The 22030-nt window shown below is 35.9% G+C and overlaps 1 protein-coding gene and 1 long non-coding RNA gene across 2 annotated transcripts; one reads left to right on the top strand and one right to left on the bottom strand.

Moving 5' to 3' along the window:
- Positions 1–3623: 3623 nt before the first annotated feature.
- On the bottom strand, positions 3624–13594 carry LOC136039574 (uncharacterized). The gene is made up of 3 exons (XR_010620480.1): positions 13466–13594; positions 8258–8558; positions 3624–4075 (listed from the first exon to the last, which is right to left on the bottom strand). It is a non-coding gene; the product is annotated as an uncharacterized LOC136039574 (long non-coding RNA).
- A 100-nt stretch (positions 13595–13694) lies between these two features.
- On the top strand, positions 13695–21541 carry LOC136039554 (uncharacterized). Its single transcript, XM_065723396.1, has 3 exons — positions 13695–13843; positions 15529–15617; positions 20984–21541. The coding sequence occupies exons 1-3, from the start codon at positions 13832–13834 to the stop codon at positions 21462–21464; spliced, it is 582 nt and encodes a 193-aa protein (XP_065579468.1). The 5' UTR covers positions 13695–13831; the 3' UTR covers positions 21465–21541.
- Positions 21542–22030: the final 489 nt, after the last annotated feature.

Here is a 22030-nt window from a genome sequence, read left to right as displayed (position 1 = left end):
TAGTTCGGTGATCCAAAGTGCTAATTTCAATTAATTTTTTCCCTTCTTCAAGACAGCACAAAAAACTGCAATAGCAATATTTTTCTATAACTAACATATTTTTTTATACCTTCGTTACTATAAATAATTTATCAGGACCGGCTCTACCATACAGCCGAACTAGGAGACTGCCTATGGCCCCCGAGCCTAAATGGCATATGGGCGATGAACGGTGTTTTTTGCTGATAAGACCAGATGAAGAAACACATTGCATGTGTTTTGAGAAAATAGAGATACTTTCAAAATAAAATTCAGTTGAAGTATAACTTAACCTGGATTTCGACAATCTGTAACATCCTGTTCGCAGTTACGGACTTAGTTGCTAAACTAAATTCCTAATAACTTCAGAAAGAAGGTTTTCTCCCGTGCTGGGTTCCCCGCCCCCATCCTTTCACTTGACTATCAGTACTCAGGCTACTTGTTGGTCTCGAATCCCCTTGCGCCCTCACGGTGCAAGGATTTATTTTTTCGCCGAACATTTCAATTCCCACTATCCCAGGTCAACTAACGTCAGGTCAATTCCCACTATCCCAGTTTGAACGTGACACTACAATTAGTTGGTCTGCTCCTGCTCGGTACCTGATTCCATTACAGTAATCTGTTACGGAATGTTTTATCAAAACTGTTAGATTCTGTTTTAATTTTTTTTTACTTGATATTTTTCATGAGAATATAGTTGCCAACTAATCTCTTAATCAATATGAGCTAACAAGATATGCTAAATATAGGCATGGTTGCCCAGAAAAGGGATGATTCACCCTCTGTTCTTTATTAATTTGTATCTGTTGTTACTTTTTACCTCAACGAGGCCCGTTATTTGGTCAGAGACGATTCAAGCCGTGTTTCCTTTCTCATGGAAGAACTCGTATATTCAAACTTAATTAGTACAAAATGGCTAATTTTGACATAACATAGCTACAGTCGTCTGCCCAAATGAAGATAAGTCCACAAGTTTTATGCAGGATTCAGATGTACGGGATTTCCCATTGGGAAACCAAAAGGATGAACCTAAAATTTGTTCACACGGAAAACTTTCTTATTCATCTCTATTAGGACACTCACAGAACTGATTGACCATTACCCTTACTCTATGCCTATTTACCTTAGTTTTGTCCTAGGATGGATGATAGACTATCTGTCAACACCTGAAATGAATAATTTTATACAATTCTGAAAAAAGTTACGCCAGCTTTGCCTCTAACAAAGACTATCTGCCTCGCCTTTACCCTAATTAGCCAAGCCTCTCAAGTTTCTCATCACTTCCAACAAGTTGATTTTAATTCAAACAAATGTCTCTTAGTTCAAAAACTATATATTTCTCTTAGTTTGAAACAGTATAGTTATGTGCATTCATCCTTCAAAGTAATCAGGCTATTCCTTTAGACGCGAGAGGAAAACCAAAAGTCTTAGGTTGTCTAGAAGAAAAGTCAGGCCAGAAATCCTGTCCTTCCTAAAGGAAAAGCAATGGTTTTTGTGAAAACAACAAGTTTTTCCATTCGTGTGAATTAGCCATTAATAGGACTGGATTGACAGCAACTCGCCTGGTCTCAAAACCTGTTTATACTCACGTATAATTGTGCTGTAAAAATGCATTTTGGCTATGTCCTGTATTTTTTTTTTCTATGCCTCAGATTTCAGTTCATTGCTAGAAAGTGGCAACGGTTCACTAGAAAGTGAAGATCTCAAACGAAATTGATGAATATGACAGAATATATTGAAAATCTGGGTATACGTGGGTTCAAATCGGGTGGTTTTCACTTGTACTTGAAGCAGGGCTTACAGTATGAGGACTGAAGGTTCTGTTGTCTAAGTAAAAGGCTACTGTCTAAAATTCTTCTGCCAAGCTCTCGTATCTTTGAGCCTTGATTCTATCCAATCCAGAGGCGCCATTTGGGCCAAATCTAGGGGGGGACATGATCTGCATCTGCCCCCCCCTCCGATTCACTTTGTGTCGCGTAAGAAAAATCCGGGTTTTGGCAGCACATTGATCGAATATTCTAAGTAAAAATGCATTTTCAGCACCCGTGTACTGCTTGGAAATGTACTGTAACCAAATGTGGAACTCAGCCACACTGACCTCTAAGATTAATTATAACAATGAAGAATGCAATCAACGAGGTTAAGTGATTAAACTGAAAGTGGAAAATTCAACCAGACTACAGGCAGGCATTCCTCAGCGAGAAACTTTCTTATTTAAGTAAACAATACGTCGGTGAAAGTAACCTTCATTGTTATGCTGTGGGTTGTGACCAAAATCTCAGTGTCCCTTCAGCAGAAATCTTCCAGATCAAATATATTTACAAAAAGGAAAAAAATAACAAGATAAAAAAAATATAACAACATTCAAGGTAACAAAGGGAACCGCCGAGCTTTCATCTTTGCAAAATCGTCAACAAGCTGGTTGTAGTCCAAATTTTTTTACTAAATCCTTCTCTGCAAATATCAAAAGGAGGTAACTGAGACGATCATCTCCTTTTGTAGACTGCAGGTAGTTTTTCACTTTTTCTAGCCTGGAAAACAAACGCTCATTGCTCGCTGTTGTCTCAGGAAGTGTGGCAGCATTACGAAGTACTATAATTACTTCCGAGTAAGCCACTGGTAATGCCTGAAGATGGTCGACAATGTCTAGGAAGTTTTCCAGATTTTTCTGCTCATTGAGCAAGAAACGCTTGGTAATACCAGCTTGAGATTCGAGAAGAATGCTGTCGATATCCAGCTCGCCGTAAAGAGAAGAGAAAAGCTTGAGCAGCTCTGTGTTCATAAACTTGGTTGAGCTTGGATCCAAGGCTTCGAGCGTACTCAGCACTGGCAAGTTATCTGTGAACCTTCTGTCAAATTCTGCTAGTAGACGGTCAAAAGTTTTGAAGTATTCTTGCTTCATTTCATCCGCCAAAGTAGTAGTCCAATTTCCAGATTCGATGAAATTCTTTCCTAGCATCAAAGTCACAAATTGTTTCCGATGCTTGGTGATCTTTTGAATTCTTCAAGGTCGTCCTTTCTGACCAACAGAGGAGGGTCTAGTCGCGGGTCCATTCACAGCAGGTACCTCAATTTCGAGTTCTGTTGCAAACTCTCTAGCCTTCTTGAAAAGCGATACAAATGAAGCTTCTGAACGCAGGTCGGTGAGTTTGCTTCTTGTGGCCTGAATCAGGGTGCGCGATTGAGAAATAACCAAGCCGACAGCGATAGCATGGAGATGCTGAGACAGCGATTTCGTCGCTCGCGTAATTGCTTCTATGTAGTGCAATTGGAAGATAACAAGGAACGATTCCATGAAGGAATGATAGGCCAGGAACTGACCTATTTTAGTGTATCAACTTAGAGGAATTACTGCAAATATTCAGAATCTATAAAATTAATATAATCATCCAGGAAATGGGCATGTGACAGAACTGGAGAATTAGATTATGTATCTAACCTGCTTTCAAAGTTTATAATGGATAATAGCAAATAGTGTTATTATTATGACCGGCAAAGGGCACTTTTTGGTGGAAGCGTGGGCCCCCTGGAAAATTTGGGGTGGGCATTTGCCCACCCCTGCCCCCCCCCCCAAATGGCGCCTCTGATCCAATCTTAAAAAAAAATCATGAAAAGAAATTTACATATAATCTTTAAATCACAAAACTGTAGATTTACAAAATTGTAGATTTCGCTTCTGTTTGGAAACTTTGTCTATAGCCAGCTCTTCCAAATTGAGCTCTTGTACTCTACACTTGTGAATACTTGATAAGCACAAACTTGATAAGCGTTCTTCACTCATAGTGTTCCTCAGCCGTGTTTTTACTCGCCTCAGAGTGCTAAAGGATCTCTCCACAGTACATTTCGTTGGCGAGATGGTTAGATAGTTAATAAGAGCTCTCATAATGCAGTTGTAGTCATAATGTCATTATTTACTAATAATCTAGTCGCAAAAATGTAGTTTCATAGAAGAGATCTACGAGCATTACTTCCTCACCACAGCCTTTGCTTTTCCACACATCGTACCAGGTTCTTGCTTCCACTTCTAAGTTTTCATTATCATAGAACTTAGATAGATCTTTCATAGCATTAAATAAAAAAAAAAAACTAATTTTTTTAGCTGAAAGTAAGGAGCGACATTAAAACTTAAAACGAACAGAAATTACTCCGTATATGAAATGGGTTGTCCCCTCCGCAATCACTCGCTCTTTACGTTAAAGTTTTAATTGTTTTAAAAAGTAGAATTGTGGCAAAGAGTCAAACTTTAGCGTAAAGAGCGAGGGATTGCGGAGGGGACAACCCATTTCATATACGGAGTAATTTCTGTTCGTTTTAAGTTTTAATGTCGCTCCTTACTTTCAGCTAAAAAAAATTAGTTTTTTTTATTTATTTCTGAACGTTTTCGAATTAATGCATGTTTGGTTTTGGCTCTCCGCACATAAATTATTAAAATGAAATTTGTATATTAATTCTTTTTTTGGCTAAATGGGTTTCTCTTAGTTTTGATCAGACGATTTTCAGAAATAAGGGGTGGAGAAGGAGGCCTATTTGCCCTCCAATTTTTCGGTTACTTAAAAAGGCAACTAGAACTTTTAATTTTTAACGAACGTTTTTATTAGTAAAAAATATACGTAACTTCAGAATTAACTTACGTAACAAACTTTCAAAATCTTATATTTTTATTATGTATACGAGAGGGTTTGTACCCTCGCTAATACCTCGCTCTTTGGACTAAATCGCAAGTTTTGTCCCAATTCTTTAACAATGACCCATGATTCAGAAAGGCCGTAGAATAAATAGTTGAAATTACTAAAAATACTTTAGCATAAAGAGCGAGGTATATATCTCTCCTAAATACCTCGCTCTTTATGCTAAAGTATTTTTAGAACCCCTCATATGCGTAATAATCTCTGTTCGCTTTAAGTTTAAATGCTACTCCTTCCTTTCATTTGAAAAAACGTTTTCATGTTTATTTTTCATTGTTTTCTTATAGTAATGCTAGAAAATCCTGTGCCCTTTTCATTGAATTTTTCTTCCCCCATGACTATTATCCATTTCCTCCAAGGAAAGATCCTCCAACATAGCCCCCTCCCCTCAGCCCCACCGCCAAACAAAATAAAATCCCCCTGAAAACCTCTGTACACTTCCCAATAACCATTACTATATGTAAACACTGGTCAAAGTTTGTAACTTGCAACCCCTCCCCCAGGGATTGTGGGGGAGTAAGTCATCCCCAAAGACATAGTTATTATGGTTTTCGACTATGTTGAACAAAATGGCTATCTAAAAATTTTGATCAATTGACTTTGGGAAAAATTTGAGTGTGGGAGGGGACCTAGATGCTCTCCAATTTTTTTGGTCACTTAAAAGGGGCACTAGAACTTTTCATTTCCGTTAGAATTAGCCCTCTTGCGACATTCTAGGACCACTTGGTCGATACGATGACCCCTGGGAAAAAGAAAAAAAAAAAGAAAAACAAACAAACAAATAAACGCGCACCCGTGATTTGTCTTCTGGCAAAAAACACAAAATTCCACATTTTTGTAGATAGGAGCTTGAAACTTCTACAGTAGGGTTCTCTGATATGCTGAATCTGATGGTGTCATTTTCGTTGATGTCAAAATTTCATTTTTTAGAGTTTTGGTTACTATTGAGCCGGGTTGCTCCTTACTACAGTTCGTTACCACGAACTGTTTGATTAACAGATGGATCCTTATCTGTGTTTTTTAAAATGTTGTGATGAATAAGACTTCCTTTGAACGTGGTTTTGTTGTGGTCTTTGAATCTTGATTCAATTGACACAATTTACGAGTCCAAATAAGGAATAAAAACGGCTAATCTATAGTAATTTGTTGGATTAGTCATATAAATGTTTGAGTGATGAGATTGTCTTGCGGTTGTCCTAGGTGTCTTGATTTCAATGTCCAGTAAATTTAAGATTTCTTGTAATTCCGAGAATTCTATGACTGCGACAACTCTGTGCCTTTGAAAACCGCAGAACAATTTCCCTTTTATGTGTATATATACAGCATGTAGGTCAAAATCGACTGACTGCAGTTTGTTTACAACTGGTATAAAGAGTATCTGCAAACGAATTTTAGACGTACGATAAAAATTACTGATGATGTTGCTATGTCTAACTGTAAGGCTCTTTGAAAAGTAGCGTATGCATTTGTACTTCTCAGACCTCCTTGTTTCACACAGAACAGGAATATTTGGGATATTTTGCCTTCTAAGAGTGCTCTCCCTGAAAAATCGGATTGCTGGTTTTATTGTGCCTGTTGTGCTCCTAATTTCTGGTACAATATTGAGGTCATTGACAACTAAATTTAGTCTATGAGAGGCACAATGAAAATACACAGCTTTTGGATATTTTCTCGGATTCCTTGTTGAACTCCAGTACAGTGTTGCCAACGCTTTGGAAGAAAAAGTACCGCAAAACGCCCTAAAATTGTACCACTGATCAAAAATTGTACCATATCTATTTTTTTTTTTCGTGTTGTGCTACGGGCAAGACGAAATTTTTTTTTTTCGCTACGTACAACACGTGGACGGTCGGAAAATTACATTACAATAAAGAGAGAAAAGTATCAGGTATCTTCTTTCAAAGATATTTGGGAGACCTCCTTTCTCCTGCAAAGACTATTTTGGTGTCACTCCTCCAAATAGCGGCTTACCTATATATAAAAACTACAATTCCTTCCGCTCGCTGCGTCCTGACGCCCAGTCAATTCTTATTGTACTATATTGTACCACATTTTGTAAAATGTACCAGAAAATTTGTGATTGTACCAGAATGTACCTTTAGAGGTGAAATGTACAAAAATGGTACAATTGTACCGCTGTTGGCAACCCTGCTCCAGTATCTTTCCCGACCATCATTTAACATCCATCAAATCTTAAACCAATTAGCTTTGTCATGTCTAATCCTATCTTGTCTGTATAATGCAAAATTGCATCAGCAATACTTCCTGCACCTAATCTTTCAAGTTGGCAAACCCTGTAAATTCTTCTTCGATCACCCATCCAACGTCTGAATTCGTTTTTATGTAACGTACCCCTATTGACATCTGCTCTTTCCCGGTAATGTCAGCAGTCTCATCTGCTAGCAAAGAGAACGCTTCGCTATCATTTACTTCTCTATTGTATCTTGTTAGTCCCGTAGATATTTATCAGCTCGTTTTGGACACTACCAGACGTATATTTATTTTTTCCTGAATGTGTTGTTATGTGGTCTTTAAGGACTTGATCTCCTGCTTCAATGCAAAAACAATATAGGTCTTCAAAGTTCCCTCTATGTGAATGTTTTCCTCGGAGAGAAATGCCGTGAATACCACAAAATATAATTGCTTTTAAAACTGATGCAAGTTTGCTTCGGTTCATCTATATAAAATCAGATATACTAGAATTCAGTTGTTCTTTGACGTTTTCTTCTTCATCGTCATTGAAATCACTTAAGTTATTAGCATCAATTACAGCTTCATGGTGGCGCTGGGATTTGGCATGAACCCTTCCGTCTTTATGAAAATGTTTGAAGTCCTTGTGAGTTTTTATGATAAAAACGACCAAAAATGCCTCTCTTCAAGGCTGGCTTAGATAACACACAATCTTTAAGAGCCCGCCCAAAGAGCATTGGTAGCTCATAAGAGTGGAAACTGGGGCTAGTGTAAAAAAAAGTCACCAACGACATCTAGCATCTGGCGAAATTTGGCATTTTTTAAGCATAATCAATTAGCCATGATTTTCCCTCATCAAACCTAGGCCTACTAATAATAAGGCCTATTAATATATACTACGCCTAATTATCTTAACAAGGCAATTAGGCATAGCCCTTTGCCATCATAAACAAATAGGGTAGGCCTTATATATATCTTTTAAACAGTAGGTTAGCCTAAAGGCCAAATACTTGATTTTTAAGACTTGCACAGAGACTTCACCTTTAAGTGATATTATATATACAGATCAGGTCCAAAGAGCATGGGAAACTATGAGTTTTCAATACTATTTGGTTAGGCCTTTGCCAATCATAAAGTTTGACTTGAATTTTTTCTACTTATTTAAAGGCATTTTAATGATTTTGCCAGCCACTACGCTTCGTCTGGCACTAGTAGTTTTCAACTCCTATCTTTCCATGTTCAATCGACGAAGTTTCCACTCTTATAGTTTCCCATGCTCTTTGAACCCGCCTTTAGTCAAGTCGAATACACTAGCCATGGATAAGCATACAACCAGCGTTTCTAAAACTGACGGATATCTTTACCAATACTAGAAATATCTTTCTTGAAATCCTGAGAATAACACTTCTCACTTGAGTTTCTCAGCAATTGGTATTTTTTACAATTATAAATACTTGGCTTTTCCAAAAAGCGCCTTAGGTCAATACACAGAGACTTCAAATCTTCTTGAAGTTGAAGGTTGTCCCATCGAAATTTCTTTGGCTGTTGATGACAAGACATCTAAATCAGGTAACTGCAGATCTTTAAATTTTCAGGAAGTGAAGTTTTCTCAAAACTAGCTTTTTTCATGCTGTTTGATTAAAAAACTTCAGGATATCCATTTTTCTAAAAAAGAAAAAATATGTATATATTTATTAGAACTGCCTCATTAGTAAGTTTGAGTTAGTGTTTTGTTTGAGCAAGGAATGATTTTAATTTAAATGGAACGAATTTTCTAGAAAAGAGCAAACTAGCAAATAAGTAATGTAGGCGCCATTAACCAAAGCCACTAGGACTTCTAATAACATCTGCAACGATTTCTGCGAATTAACGGATATTCTTTGGCAAGTGTACATTAACATGCCAAGAATTAAATAAAAAACTGTTTTTTCACCTGAAAGTAAGGAGCAGCATTAAAACTTAAAATGAATAGAACTGACCCTCTAAACAGATGATTATTCACGCTAATGTTTTGAGCACTTTTAAAGCTTCTTATTGTTCTAATTATCTGACAATTGCGTTTCAGAAATCGTTCTTACAGAATCGGGACTAAATTCAAACTTTGGCGTAAATAACGATGTGTTGAAGAGGGGGCAATCCTTCTCATATATGTACTGTTTTTGTTCATTTTCCTGTTGCTCCTTAGGCCTACTTTCAGATGAAAAAAAAATACGGAAAAATCTTCTAGACAATTCAATTCTGCCGAAAACTTACCTGGGCAATTAGCCTTAACATCTTCATGCGTAAGATTGGGTTGACGAAGAGAAAGTTAAGGCAACTATAAGAATTTTGTCCCAGCGTAAAATTTCCCCTCAAAATCTCATCAAAATTTAATGTGGTAATAGATATGTTCAAAGTAAAGTTTTGTCTACAAAATATTCAGTTTTTAGAAGATATTTTGTATGTCCAACATTTCAGGAAAAGCACCATGATGTTTTCTCATAGTATGCCAAAATATTAGCGACGATGGATATAAAACCGCATGAAAAATCACAGTACTATGAAAACATTTTTTTTCGGTCAGGATGCTTTGTAATCCAGTACGGTGTTGACAATAGTTCTTGAATAGGTTACAAATGAGGTAAAAATAAAGAGGACAGAGTAGATTTTCTTTTTTTGTCAACTAGAATATCCGCACAGTTATAAGGTAGAATATCCCCAAAGGTAGTATGTTTAGTAAAAACAAAAATGGTTATGTTAAATATTTTAACCTTCCTCCTTTCTTTCAACTGAACTTGGTTATATGAATTTCACTATATTTTCAAAACTTCCTCTGGTGATCAGATTTTCAGAAATTCAGGCCATTTTCTGCGGATGAAATATGACAGATTGCCGAAAATTGTCCTTTTTGGCCAACCGTCTAGTGCTAAACGGGAAGCAGGCCGTCCTCGTCTAGGGTGGGAGGATGTCATAAGTAGAGATTTAAAGGAAATGGGATCTTCATGGGAGGGTATAAACAGCTTGGCTTTGAATAGATTGAGATGGAGGAGGAGAGTGCGTAGCTGTGTTGGCCTCAGGCGGCTTTGCGCTGTGGTGAGATGTCAGTAGTTAGTAGTAGTATTGTCAAACATACTTTTTCAGGAAACCTTGCAATCCAGCTCACACAAGTTTAGTAAGCCAGCGAATTGTTGACTTAAAAGTTACTTTTAACTGAATAAGAAGTTTATAATAACTTTTATAAGCTGCAATGAACTAGGATCACGCGTCAGGTCAAACTAAAGAAAAAAGAAACTTGATAAGAAAAGACACATCTGGAGTAATAAAAAACCTTGTAAAGAAGGAAATAACAAAAAGGGAAACAAATGATTAAAAAAAAAGGTATTAAAAATAAAACCTATTTCTTGACAGTACCGGAATAAACAGAATAAAGCTTCCTTGCTGTGCTTGAGCAAAGGCACTTTTGGAGTTAGGATTGGGAGCAAAGCTAGAAAAAAAGAAGCTAAAATACAAGCAAATCTTGTAGCCTTAGCTTAAGTTGCCAGTCTCATTGGGCAAAAAGAAAGGAATTTTAATATATTCACGGATTATTGATATCTTATACGGCCTTAGGTATGAACAGATCTTACATTGCCGCCAAATACAGAACCAAAGTAAAAACAAAGAATACAATAACAGCGCTGCAAAAACGATAAAACGACAAAAATATCTTAAGCTGGAACTTGTAATTATATCTTAGATATTTAATATAGGAAAAAGAAGGAAGAAGAAAGGCGAATACAATTTTGTGTTATCAAAAAAGTTTGAGTTAAAAAAATAATGTTATATAAATCTCGACCAAACCTCTTTCATACCGACCATTTTCCCTTTACATCATACCATGCAGAAATTGATTTTATGTAGCACAAGTAGCCAAGTTGCTTAATGTAAGAACTGTACACGCCACAGTTTAAATATTCAAGAGCGCAAAACTGATCATCTTTGAATTACAGTTTTAGTATTTCGTGCTAGCTATAATTACCAAGGAACTCAGCCTGTTATTCACAAGATGGCGGTTTAGCTGAAGTTTAAGGGTTAATTAGTCAAATCTAATTGAAAAAAAAAAAAAAATAGAAACCATCCACAGACTCTTCTTCCAGTATTCCTGCGCGAGCTGTTTGACCAACTCAATGTATAAATATATTCTTTTGCAGCATGGGGACGTCATGGTAAAGTACAAGCTGCACGGTCGGTATGTTAAGGTCTGTAAAGAGACACAGTGCAATGAGCTTTGCTCATCGTTAAGTAACGAACTACAATTGAATTCCATGCCTCAGAAGGAGTACACGTATAGAAATGCGATATTATACAGAAGCAACAAAAAGAACTTTCTATAGAAAAATAACTGATAGATCTATTAATTATACCCTGGGTGTTGAGTGCCAACACCTCAGCTTGTGAACAAAATGTTTTTATTTTTCAAAATATTATTAGATCCTTGAAATAAACCTTCTCGCAATTTGACCTATTTCCTTCTGGCGATAAGTGAGTTTTCTGACTGATAAACAAGAGATAATTTTGTTTGGGAGGATTCCAGAACCAATAAGGTTATTATCAATGGTGTTCATGGTAATTTCCCGCCATATCACTTCGACGGTTTTTCTAATAGACTGTGTTAGGCCTTTGTCAAGGTGAAAATTGTGTCATCAAATAGCGTAAAAGGATCTGGGTTGCCATATACGTCAAGGCTAAGTCGAGGCCTTGAGTCTTTTCTATAGAAACCTTTTAAGATATAGCTGACATAAAATCTTTACTTTTCTATAAACCTGGTTCCAGGTCAGCGGGAGTCCAAGCCTTCAACAAAAATTAAATAAAAATTCTCGTCTCTCTATGAGTCTCATTCTCATCCTACACATTATAGAGCTGGGTATATTCATTAATGGTTTATAAAATTTCTCGATCCCCGGTGCCCTTATCCAGTCCCGTGTTTTTCAAGGCTTTCTATGTGGTTTTGGAACATGCAAACTTTACAAGATAGCCAAACATTTGATACTCAGGAGCATTTCTTCCAGTATTTTTTCATAACAGTGCTCAAATGATGTGATCGCGGCTCTCGAGAATACCTTAGCATACACTTTGGGGGCCGCTGGTCTTAGATATCCTGACTTAGTCAAACACTTCCGGCGGATCCATTTAGCATCAATATTTCTGGAAGAGTTCACACTTTGCCGACGATCTGACGCTAATATGCGAAAGTGTCAAATGAGCTCAAAACTGCGGCGGAAATTCTATGCTCTGCAGCAGAAAAACTTGTTCAAAAAAGTGAACTGCCTGAGACTAAAATAATTCCTGTGGATAAGGCACCATCTAGGCTCCTGGCAACTATGGAACTGTGGGGTTAAAATGTTGAAAAAGTCAAGCAGTTCACCAGCCTTAGTTCAATTGTCTGCTCAAATTGAAACTTAGATGCAGAGATATCAGCAAGGGCAGCAAAAGCCAATACCGTCTTCCGAGGACAAAATTTCACAAACCACAGATCAGCTGTCGTGAAAAGCATGAATCTACTCTGCCTAGGAACTTGCATTATGTTATACTCGTCAGAGATTTGACTCATAATTCAGACGCAGATGATGAAGCTAGATGCTGTTCAGACACAACACCTTCGCAAAATCTAACGCGTTAGATAGTTTGGTAGGATACGGGACTTGAAGATCCCTCGGTCCTTTATATTACCACTCGTGTCTAAGCAGCTCGAGTTTGTCCTGCTGCGTTGCTAAGGTCACCTGCTTCACTTACCCACTCAAAAACCCGCCCGAGTCTCCAAATACAAACGTCTGGAAATACTTCAGAGGCAAACCACGCACAAAATGGGCGGATGTCATCTGCGGTCGACAGAATACCCAAGGAGTTGAACCCACGAAGGTTGAATCTTCATCCAGGACACACAACTTTGGAGACAACTAACGGGGCTGACGTCTGGTTCCCTCTACACTGTTGACGCTGCCATGCAAGTACTTTAAGTCAAGTGAGTCAAGCCTTATTTCTGACCTTATATTATTAATTTTAATTACTGATACGATTACGGTAGAGTAAAGAAAGGCTGAGAAGCTAAAGGTGGGAAACCAGCAATAAATATATGACTTGAACAAACAATTAGATTGCTTATGGCATACCCCAAAAATTTTGTGAGAAATAGTGACAATCTATTTGAAAAAAAAAATTGTATTGGATACAGACGAGAAACTTTTTAGCGTCCTTTAGGCTGAAAATGAAATTATTCGCGGTTCATAAGAGTAAAGAAGCTTAATTTATGGCAAAGCAAAAACAAAACGCTGAAGCAAAAAGTCGTTAACAACCAAAGGTGGGTACTTCAAACGATGACAGTTCTCAAAAGGCTGTGTAAACTTCTTACATGCTTTGAATAACAATCTTTTTAAATATACTTCTTATCCTTTATATCTTAACGATTTGTTTTTATCAAGACGAACACTATTTTATTACAATTAGAAGTACTCTATAATGGACTTTGCAATAGATTACAAAAGCAATTCTGGTTAAGTTTCCTCTATTCAATCAGTAATAGTTCAAGAAATTATCAATTGACCCTTCATAAATACCATTTCCAGATTTTATATCAAAATATCTTCTTTCAAGTTTCCTTCTCTCATTACTTTTTTCCTTATAGATATGACAAAGTCACAAAAAACATGACAGTTCATTGCACTCTTTTACGTTGATCAATTACCTTCGATCCAAAGACTAGCGGACCAAAAGATATGCTAGATTGGTTTTGCATATGGTCATAAAATTTAAGGACTACATTTCAAAACAGTCGAGCACTGATGATAAATTTGATTAATATTCATATAAAATGTATATATTTCCTGTTCTAACAGCTGTGCATCAAGGCAATTGCTTTTCAAGTATATAAATATTAAATAATCTTTCCTATTGGTCAATAGTACAGTTTTTGAATTGTCAGAATGATGAGAAAGGTATTTGAATATTTATTAATATATAAAATATATTATAAAATTATATTATATATGTATATAATATATATATATATATATATATATATATATATATATATATATATATATATATATATATATATATATATATATATATATATATATATATATATATATATATATATATATATATATATATATATATATATATATATATATATAAAATAATGTGTGCTAAGTTCGAGTCTTTTGGAGTGTTTTTGTCAAGTTTTGGTAAGCAGTGTTCTAAAAAACTACTTTAAAAGTGCAATATTAAATTCAAAATTACACAAATTACCGTTACATAATATTATTTGCTTATTGGAGGTTTTCAACCTGGTGGCCTTTGTCCTAGAAAAACAAGCAAAATTTATTGAAGAATATCGTCTCGAATTGGAAGGTAAAACTTTCTAAGACAAAGATTATCCAGGTGATTAGAAAAAAAAAATATTGGCAAAAGCAATAAATGTTTGGAGGTCTTAACAGGTAAAAGGCAAGATTAGATTACAAAAAGTAAGGCAACAAGGAAATTAAATTGCATCAAGAATCGGTGCAAGAAAATGAACCGTTAGGAAAACTAAGTCGCTTGTGCTGGGAATGCATGGGAATGAAGAGGTGATATTTTGAGGAAATTAGTCAACTAGATAGCTCAAATTATCCGGGTAGCTTTTCTTAAAAAAGATGGTAGATGCAGTGAAATGTAAAAAGCAGAGTAATAAAGACGTGTGTTTTTTATTCCATGGTTAAAGAGAGTTTGGAAAAATAGAAGGATAAGCTTTCGAGCTGATATTGGAGTATTGTAAACCACGTTAATGATTGTGGTCAAGTGTGGCTATGAGACGTGTTTGTTTCCAAAGGTTAAGGAAGATATTTTAGGTATTTTCTACAGGAACTGTCTCAGGATAGTTTTAGGTACTCGTTTGACTGACCGTATACAAAACAATTAGCTGCTCTAAAACTGTGGTTCGATCCCACTTTCTACGCCTATAATAAAAGAAAGAGCAAGATGGCTAGGCAACTTCTTAAGGATGAAGGATAATATATTTCCTCTTGGAATTCGGTCATCCATCTGGGGGAAAAAAGCAGTTCGTCCCTGAATGAGCTGGAAGGAGGTTAAAAGAAAAAATTTAAATGAAAATAGACCTAGAAAAGAAAGAATTTAAATGAAATCAGACATTTGAGGGGCTAAACTGTAAAGCTCCCTACATATTGAGTTGAAAGAGAAGCTTGCGCTTTGTCCTGCAATATGTTAATTGTAATAGAAGTGGGGCCAATAGCATTTAAAATATGTACTATGTGTATGTAAAATTAACATGAATATTAGCTGTCTGTCCCTCCCTGCTTTTTATAGGTCTTTTCAGTGATATGCATCTAAACAATCAAAAGTTAAAAAGAGATATTTTCGCAAAACGGTTTGAAACCATTAGAAACGTAAATTCGGCTACAAAAAAATGCGACTAATGTCATAACACTGGGTCTAGCTGAGACATCTATATAGACATTTTAAAAGTGCAGAACCATTACACATGAATTATGATTTCAATTTTTGTTGAGCATATATTTTCAGTACTGCTTTAGTGTAACTGCTTTTAATATAACTATAGTGTGAAATGCCGTCATACAAATCTCGCTTTTTAAAATAAGGTATAATTTAATTTTTTCTCTAGGTGCTCTTCTTTTCCCTCGTGGGAATAGTTTTCTCAGAGACTAATGTCGAAGAACCGACGGAGATGGTGGAGATGGAAGAAGAAAAAAGGTAATTTTTATATTACTTTTAATTGTTTTCAAGATAGAATAATGCGAAACGGAGATCGCATAAAATTCAGTTTACGGCATTTGCTTACTTTTTCATATAGACACTAGTACCGTAGTCAGGGAGATGTTCCTTTAGGTAGCCCCCACTCCAGTCTTAGATTGTCTCACATTTATGGGGGTAAAAAAATGAAGGAGAAATAATTCTTCAACGCTCACCTCTCCCCCAAAAAAAATTCTGGCAACGACTAACGCGCAAGTCTAGCTTCAGCTCCATTTTTATATGAATAGGTTTTTTCCTACATAGAGATTCGGTAGAATGGGCTAGCAAATTCGAAAGTTTTAGCAATTTTAATGATTTGAATCTGTAAAAACGAAAGGTTCAAATTATAATCGCAAAGCTAAAGTAACTAACGGGTTTGAGGTTCCATCAACCGTTGAGCATTAATCTGTCCTAACCATTTTCTGAACCTGAAGCACCGGATTTGCCAGCTGATGTGAAGTCAATATAATATTGAAATCATTTGAATATTGTAATATTTCGATTAGATAATAAACGCCTCAATAACTAATGACATACTATAGTTCGGTGTGTAAGAAATATTTTCTTCCAAGTGCATTTTTTCGTTATATCACGAACAAACTACGTTGTTGTCGGCTATTTCTAAATGAAGCAAATATTTTCTTCTGAAAATTTGCAGCCTTGGATAAGGTTTTTAGTGCACTGGTTTTATTTTGATGAAACCTCGTTTTGCACTTATTTCCAATAAAACTTTGAAGCTAGTTCTCTCGTGATGAAAAATAGTCGATTAAGGTTCAATATAATAAAAACAATTTGGAATAAATTCTCCCAAAACTTTTGTTACAATTCACAAGCCTATTTCGAGAATAGCAAAAGTTCAGAATAACAAAGTTCTAGTTACAATTTACCAGTTTAAAAGCAAAGTTAACAGTTTCAATTTACTTTGCATGCTTTTGTTAAGAGTAGAAGAAAAAGCAAGCACCTTGTTCTTTCAGGGATTTCAGGAACGTTTGTGCTTGCTAGTTTTATTATCGTCTCAGAGTAATGTCCGTCTCTGGAGCTGTCTATATTACAATGTATTTGGACAAACCTGAAACTTTTCTTTAACAAACAGTTCGTGGTAACAAACTAAGGAAGGAGCGACCCGGCTAAATAGCAACCGAAACTCTAAAAATCAAAATTTTAATACCAATAAATATATCAAAAGCATTGGCCTTCTATGATGATTCGAAATATATAAATTTCATTAAGTTTAGCTTTACCCATGAAAGGGTACGAGCCTGAGAAAATTTCTCTGATTTTGAAAAAAGGGGAAATATCCCCAAAAGTCAAGTAATCTTTATAAAAATCACACCATCAGATTCAGCGCATCAGAGAATCCTACTACATAGGTTTGAACCTCCTATCTGCAAAAATGTGGAATTTTGTATTTTTTTGCCAGTAGAAAGATAATAGATGCGTGTTTATTTTATTTATTTTTATTTTTTTTCCCCAGGGCTGATCGTATCGATCCAGCGTTCCTAAGTATCGGAAGATGGCTCATTCGAACGAAAATTAAAGATTTTAGTGCCCTTTTAAGTGACCAAAATTGGAGGGCAACTGGACCCCCTCCTCCTCTTCTGACCCTTTTCCCAAAATCGTCCGATCAAACTTTGAGATAACTATTTTGTTAATCATAGTTGAAAGGCCAATAACTATGTCTTTGGGTATAACATGACCCCCTACAACCCCAGGGGAAAGGTCTTTAAGTTATAAAACTTGCCCATTGTTTACGCATAGCATTTGTTATGCATGCATACATTTTCGGGTTGGGGAGGGGGATTTTTTGCTGGAATTTTTTCAAGGGAGAATTTCCCATGGGAAGGGAGGTTTCCAGGGAGTAAACTTGTCAGGGGAAATTTTACATTGCGGGAATTTGCCAGAATTCTTATGCAATTTTTTTTATATGTCTTGCTTTCTCTTTTTCGTCCCAATTTTACCCGCGGAATGGGTAAGAGTAAATTTTCACTGGGTAATTTCTCACCGGGATTCAATTATAAACGGGACACTTCCGTGGGGATTGGGTTTCTCCGTGGAGGTGCAGCCAGATTTCCTGGCATTATTTATAAGATGATCGGAAATTAAACAAAAAAAGTTTTTCAACTCAAAGTAAGGAGCAACATTAAAACTTCAAACGAACAGAAATTATTATGTATATGAAGGGGGTTGCCCCCTCCTTAACACCTCACTCTTCACGCTAAAGTTTGAATTTTGTCCAATTCTTTAAGAATGACTCCTGAAAAACAAAGGCTGTTTAATTAGAACAATAAGATACTTTTTTGAAAGTACTAAAAATCTTTAGCGTAAAGAGCGAGGTGTTGAGGAGGGGGCAAACCCCTTCATATATGTAATAACTTTTGTACATTTCAAGTTTTATTGTTGCTTATTTCTTTTTTTTATAATAGATTTAGACTAAACGGAATTTATCAGTTGCTGTGAATATTACTGACTTCTTTCTTTTCAATATTTCTATTTTTGTAACCAAAAATCAATAGTCCTCTGTCGACAGAAACTATAACAGGGACAATGTTTCTGTCTGTAATATAAATTAAATAAAAAAAACTAGTTTTTTAACTGAAAGTAAGGAGCGACATTAAAACTTAAAACGAACAGAAATTAATCCGTATATGAAATGGGTTGTCCCCTCCGTAATCCCTCGCTCTTTACGCTAAAGCTTTTAATTGTTTTAAAAAGTAGAATTGTGGCAAATAGTCAAACTTTAGCGTAAAGAGCGAGGGATTACGGAGGGGACAACCCATTTCATATACGGAGTAATTTCTGTTCGTTTTAAGTTTTAATGTCGCTCCTTACTTTCAGTTAAAAAACTAGTTTTTTTTATTTAATTTCTGAACGTTTTTGAATTAATGCATGTTTGATTTTGGTTTTCCGCACATAAATTATTAAAATGAAATTTGTTATTAATTCTTTTTTGGCTAAATGGCTTTCTCTTAGTTTTGATGAGACGATTTTGAGAAATAAGGGGTGGGGAAGGAGGCCTAGTTGCCCTCCAATTTCTCGGTTACTTAAAAATCCAACTAGAACTTTTAGTTTTTAACGAACCTTTTTATTAGTAAAAAATATACGTACCTTAAGAATTAACTTAGGTGCAGGCACGTACGCAGGAATTTTTTTCGGGGGGGGGGGCAAAACCTTTGAAACAGCAGACATAAAGTAGCACTTTTTTATTTAGTAATGCAAAAAGCAGGTATATCGGAAAATACAGATCCTGTAGTATTGTAGCGGATGGGGGGGGGGAAGAAGACTGAAGCCTCAACAGTATGTTTTAGGCTAATGACATGCCATGATAATGACATGCTGTAAAATCCCCCAAAAAAGGCTTGACACATGTATCAAGATTCTTAATAAATGTCCTACTTTTGCCAGAAATCCCAAGAAACCATGGGGAAATTAAACATTTCACAAAGTTTCGGGGGGGGGCAAAGGCCCCCCACCCTGCGTACGTGCCAGCTTACGTAACACACTTTTATATTCTTATATTTTTATTATGTATACGAGGGGGTTTGTACCCTCGTCAATACCTCGCTCTCCACACTAAATCGTAAGTTTTGTCCCAATTCTTTAATAATGACCCCTGAATTAGAAAGGCCGTAGAATAAATAGTTGAAATTACTAAAAATACTTTAGCATAAAGAGCGAGGTATTTATCTCCTCCTAAATACCTTGCTCTTTATGCTAAAGTATTTTTAGAACCCCTCGTATGCGTAATAATCTCTGTTCATTTTACGTTTCAATGCTACTCCTTACTTTCAATTGAAAAAACGTTTTCATGTTTATTTTTTCTTTGTTTTTTTTTTATAGTAATGTTAGAAAATACTGCGCCCTTTTCATTGAATTTTTCTTCCCCCATGACATATTCCTCGAAGAAAAGGTCCTCCCACGTAGCCCCTTCCCCTCAACCCCACCCCCAAACCAAAAAAAAACCTGAAAACGTCTGTACATTTCCCAATAACCATTACTGTATGTAAACACTGGTCAAAGTTTCTAACTTGCAGCCCCTCCCCCAGGGATTATGGGGGAGTAAGTCATTCCTAAAGACATAGTTATTATGGTTTTCGATTATGCGGAACAAAATGGCTATCTCAAAATTTTGATCCGTTGACTTTGGGGAAAAAATGAGCGTGGGAGGGGGCCTAGGTGCCCTCCAATTTTTTGGTCACTTAAAAAGGGCACTAGAACTTTTCATTTTCGTTAGAATGAGCCCTGTTGCGACATTCTAGGACCACTTGGTCGATACGATGACCCCTGGGAAAAAAAAACAACAAACAAATAAACACGCACCCGTGATTTGTCTTCTGGCAAAAAATACGAAATTCCATATTTTTGTAGGCCGGAGCTTGAACTTTTTGCTATAGGGTTCTCTGATACGCCGAATGCGATGGTGTGATTTTCGTTAAGATTCTATAACTTTTAGGGGGTTTTTTCCCCTATTTTCCAAAATAAGGCAAATTTTCTCAGGCTCGTAACTTTTGATGACAAAGACTAAATTTGATGAAACTCATATATTTAGAAACAGCATAAAATCTGATTCTTTTGATGTATCTTTTATCATCTAAATTCCGTTTTTTAGAGTTTCGTTTACTATTGAGCCGGGTCGCTCCTTACTACAGTTCGTTACCACGAACTGTTTGATATCAACACTTAGCAGAGATTAATTGAACGCTAATCATACTGTAAGGCGTTTTATTCCACTCAGAATTAAATGTTAGCTTGTGAAAACTTATCGAATAAATAAAATTCATTAAAGTGAAACAGAATTTTAAATAAATACAGCTAAAGTCTCTGGTCTCTGAGTCTACAGGGACCGTGACTGTAAGACAGGTCATAAAAGGGAATTAAGTCATAAAATAGGGAATTTGTATCATCTTAGTTCGTCTAAAATATGACAAAAAGATCATTGGATCTAATTTTTGTATTGTATATTTTACTGTGTGAAACTATTTCTACCCTTCCTTTCCTCTTTTTATAAAAAGGTTTAACGCAGTAGAAAAGCTTAGAAGGTAGGTCACTGTAGCCACTCCCTAGACAGGAATTCTTGGAGCTTCAATAGAAATACCAACATTTCTATTATTTTTGCACAATTCCATCCGTTTGTGAATAAAATTTCCCTTTAATTTTCTATGTCCCATACCTTATTCCATCCAATTTATTCTACTGAATCGACATCTTTTTATATATGTTTTAAGCCTTGGAATAAGGAAAAGGAATAAATAAGCTGTAAACCAAATCCTTTTTTACATCATTATTGATATGGAAATTTATAAATGCTTAATATACTTCTATTATTTCAGTTTGAATTCTGACTACGTGTATGCAACTCCGATGTATGGGGATACCTACAGGAAATATATGAAGTATGCAGCTCCCCAGCCTGGTTACGACAGCTATAGAAATGATTACAAGTACCCCACCATGGCATATGGAGATAGCTACAGGAATGATTTGAAGTACGCCACACCAACGTATGGAGATAGCTACAAAAATGATTTGAAGTATGCCGCTCCAGTTTATGGGGATAGCTATAGAAATGATTTAAAATACGAAGCACCGGCGGTTGTCTACGACAGCTATAGAAATGATTTGAAATATTCCAGCCCGGTATATGGGGACAAATACGGACAAGATTACAAACGAGACTATGCAGATTATGACTTAAATCCGGGCTATAGCACATACGATGCCAGTCCTTATGGAATAAACTACGGAGTTGACAAATATGACAGATATGATCCATACACTAAAACTTACAACACTTACTCTGTAGCTTATTAAGAATTAATATTTTATTTTTGTTTTTTATGCTATTTATTCTTGCAGAGAGCAAAATAAATTGTTTACCTTTTCATCAATCACGATTTAAAATTTTTACTATAGGTCTTAATATTGCTGATTCTTACAAAAAGATAATGGCTGCCAACGCTCAAAAACCGTTTTTGGACGACTTTTAAGCTATTAGACTACATAGAAACTATTACTTCTTCTACCAACACCCCATCGCAGCACAAATCTGCGTCAGGCCAACGTAGCTATGCAGACCCTTTCTCCACACCAACTTGTTCAGAGCTTCATTATTTACTCCATCCCACAAAGTTTTAATCTCCCTTAAATTCTTTCTTATTGCATCTTCTCATCCTATTTGGGTAAGTTTAGAAATTAAATAAAAAAACAAGTTTTTTTTAACTGAAAGTAAGGAGCGACATTAAAACTTAAAACGTAAAGATTCCTCCACATGATTCCTGCGAAGTTGAATATCCTACTCTACTTTTTATAAATCCTCGAAAATAGAATCGGATTAAAAAGAAATGTGGCCCATTTTATTGAAAGGTGTTTCCCCTAAG

The sequence above is a fragment of the Artemia franciscana genome, chromosome 2 (assembly GCF_032884065.1).
Source record: "Artemia franciscana chromosome 2, ASM3288406v1, whole genome shotgun sequence".
Classification (NCBI taxonomy): domain Eukaryota; kingdom Metazoa; phylum Arthropoda; class Branchiopoda; order Anostraca; family Artemiidae; genus Artemia; species Artemia franciscana.
The sequence above is the reverse complement of the archived record's forward strand: the minus strand, read 5'-3'. Positions and strand labels throughout refer to the sequence as shown.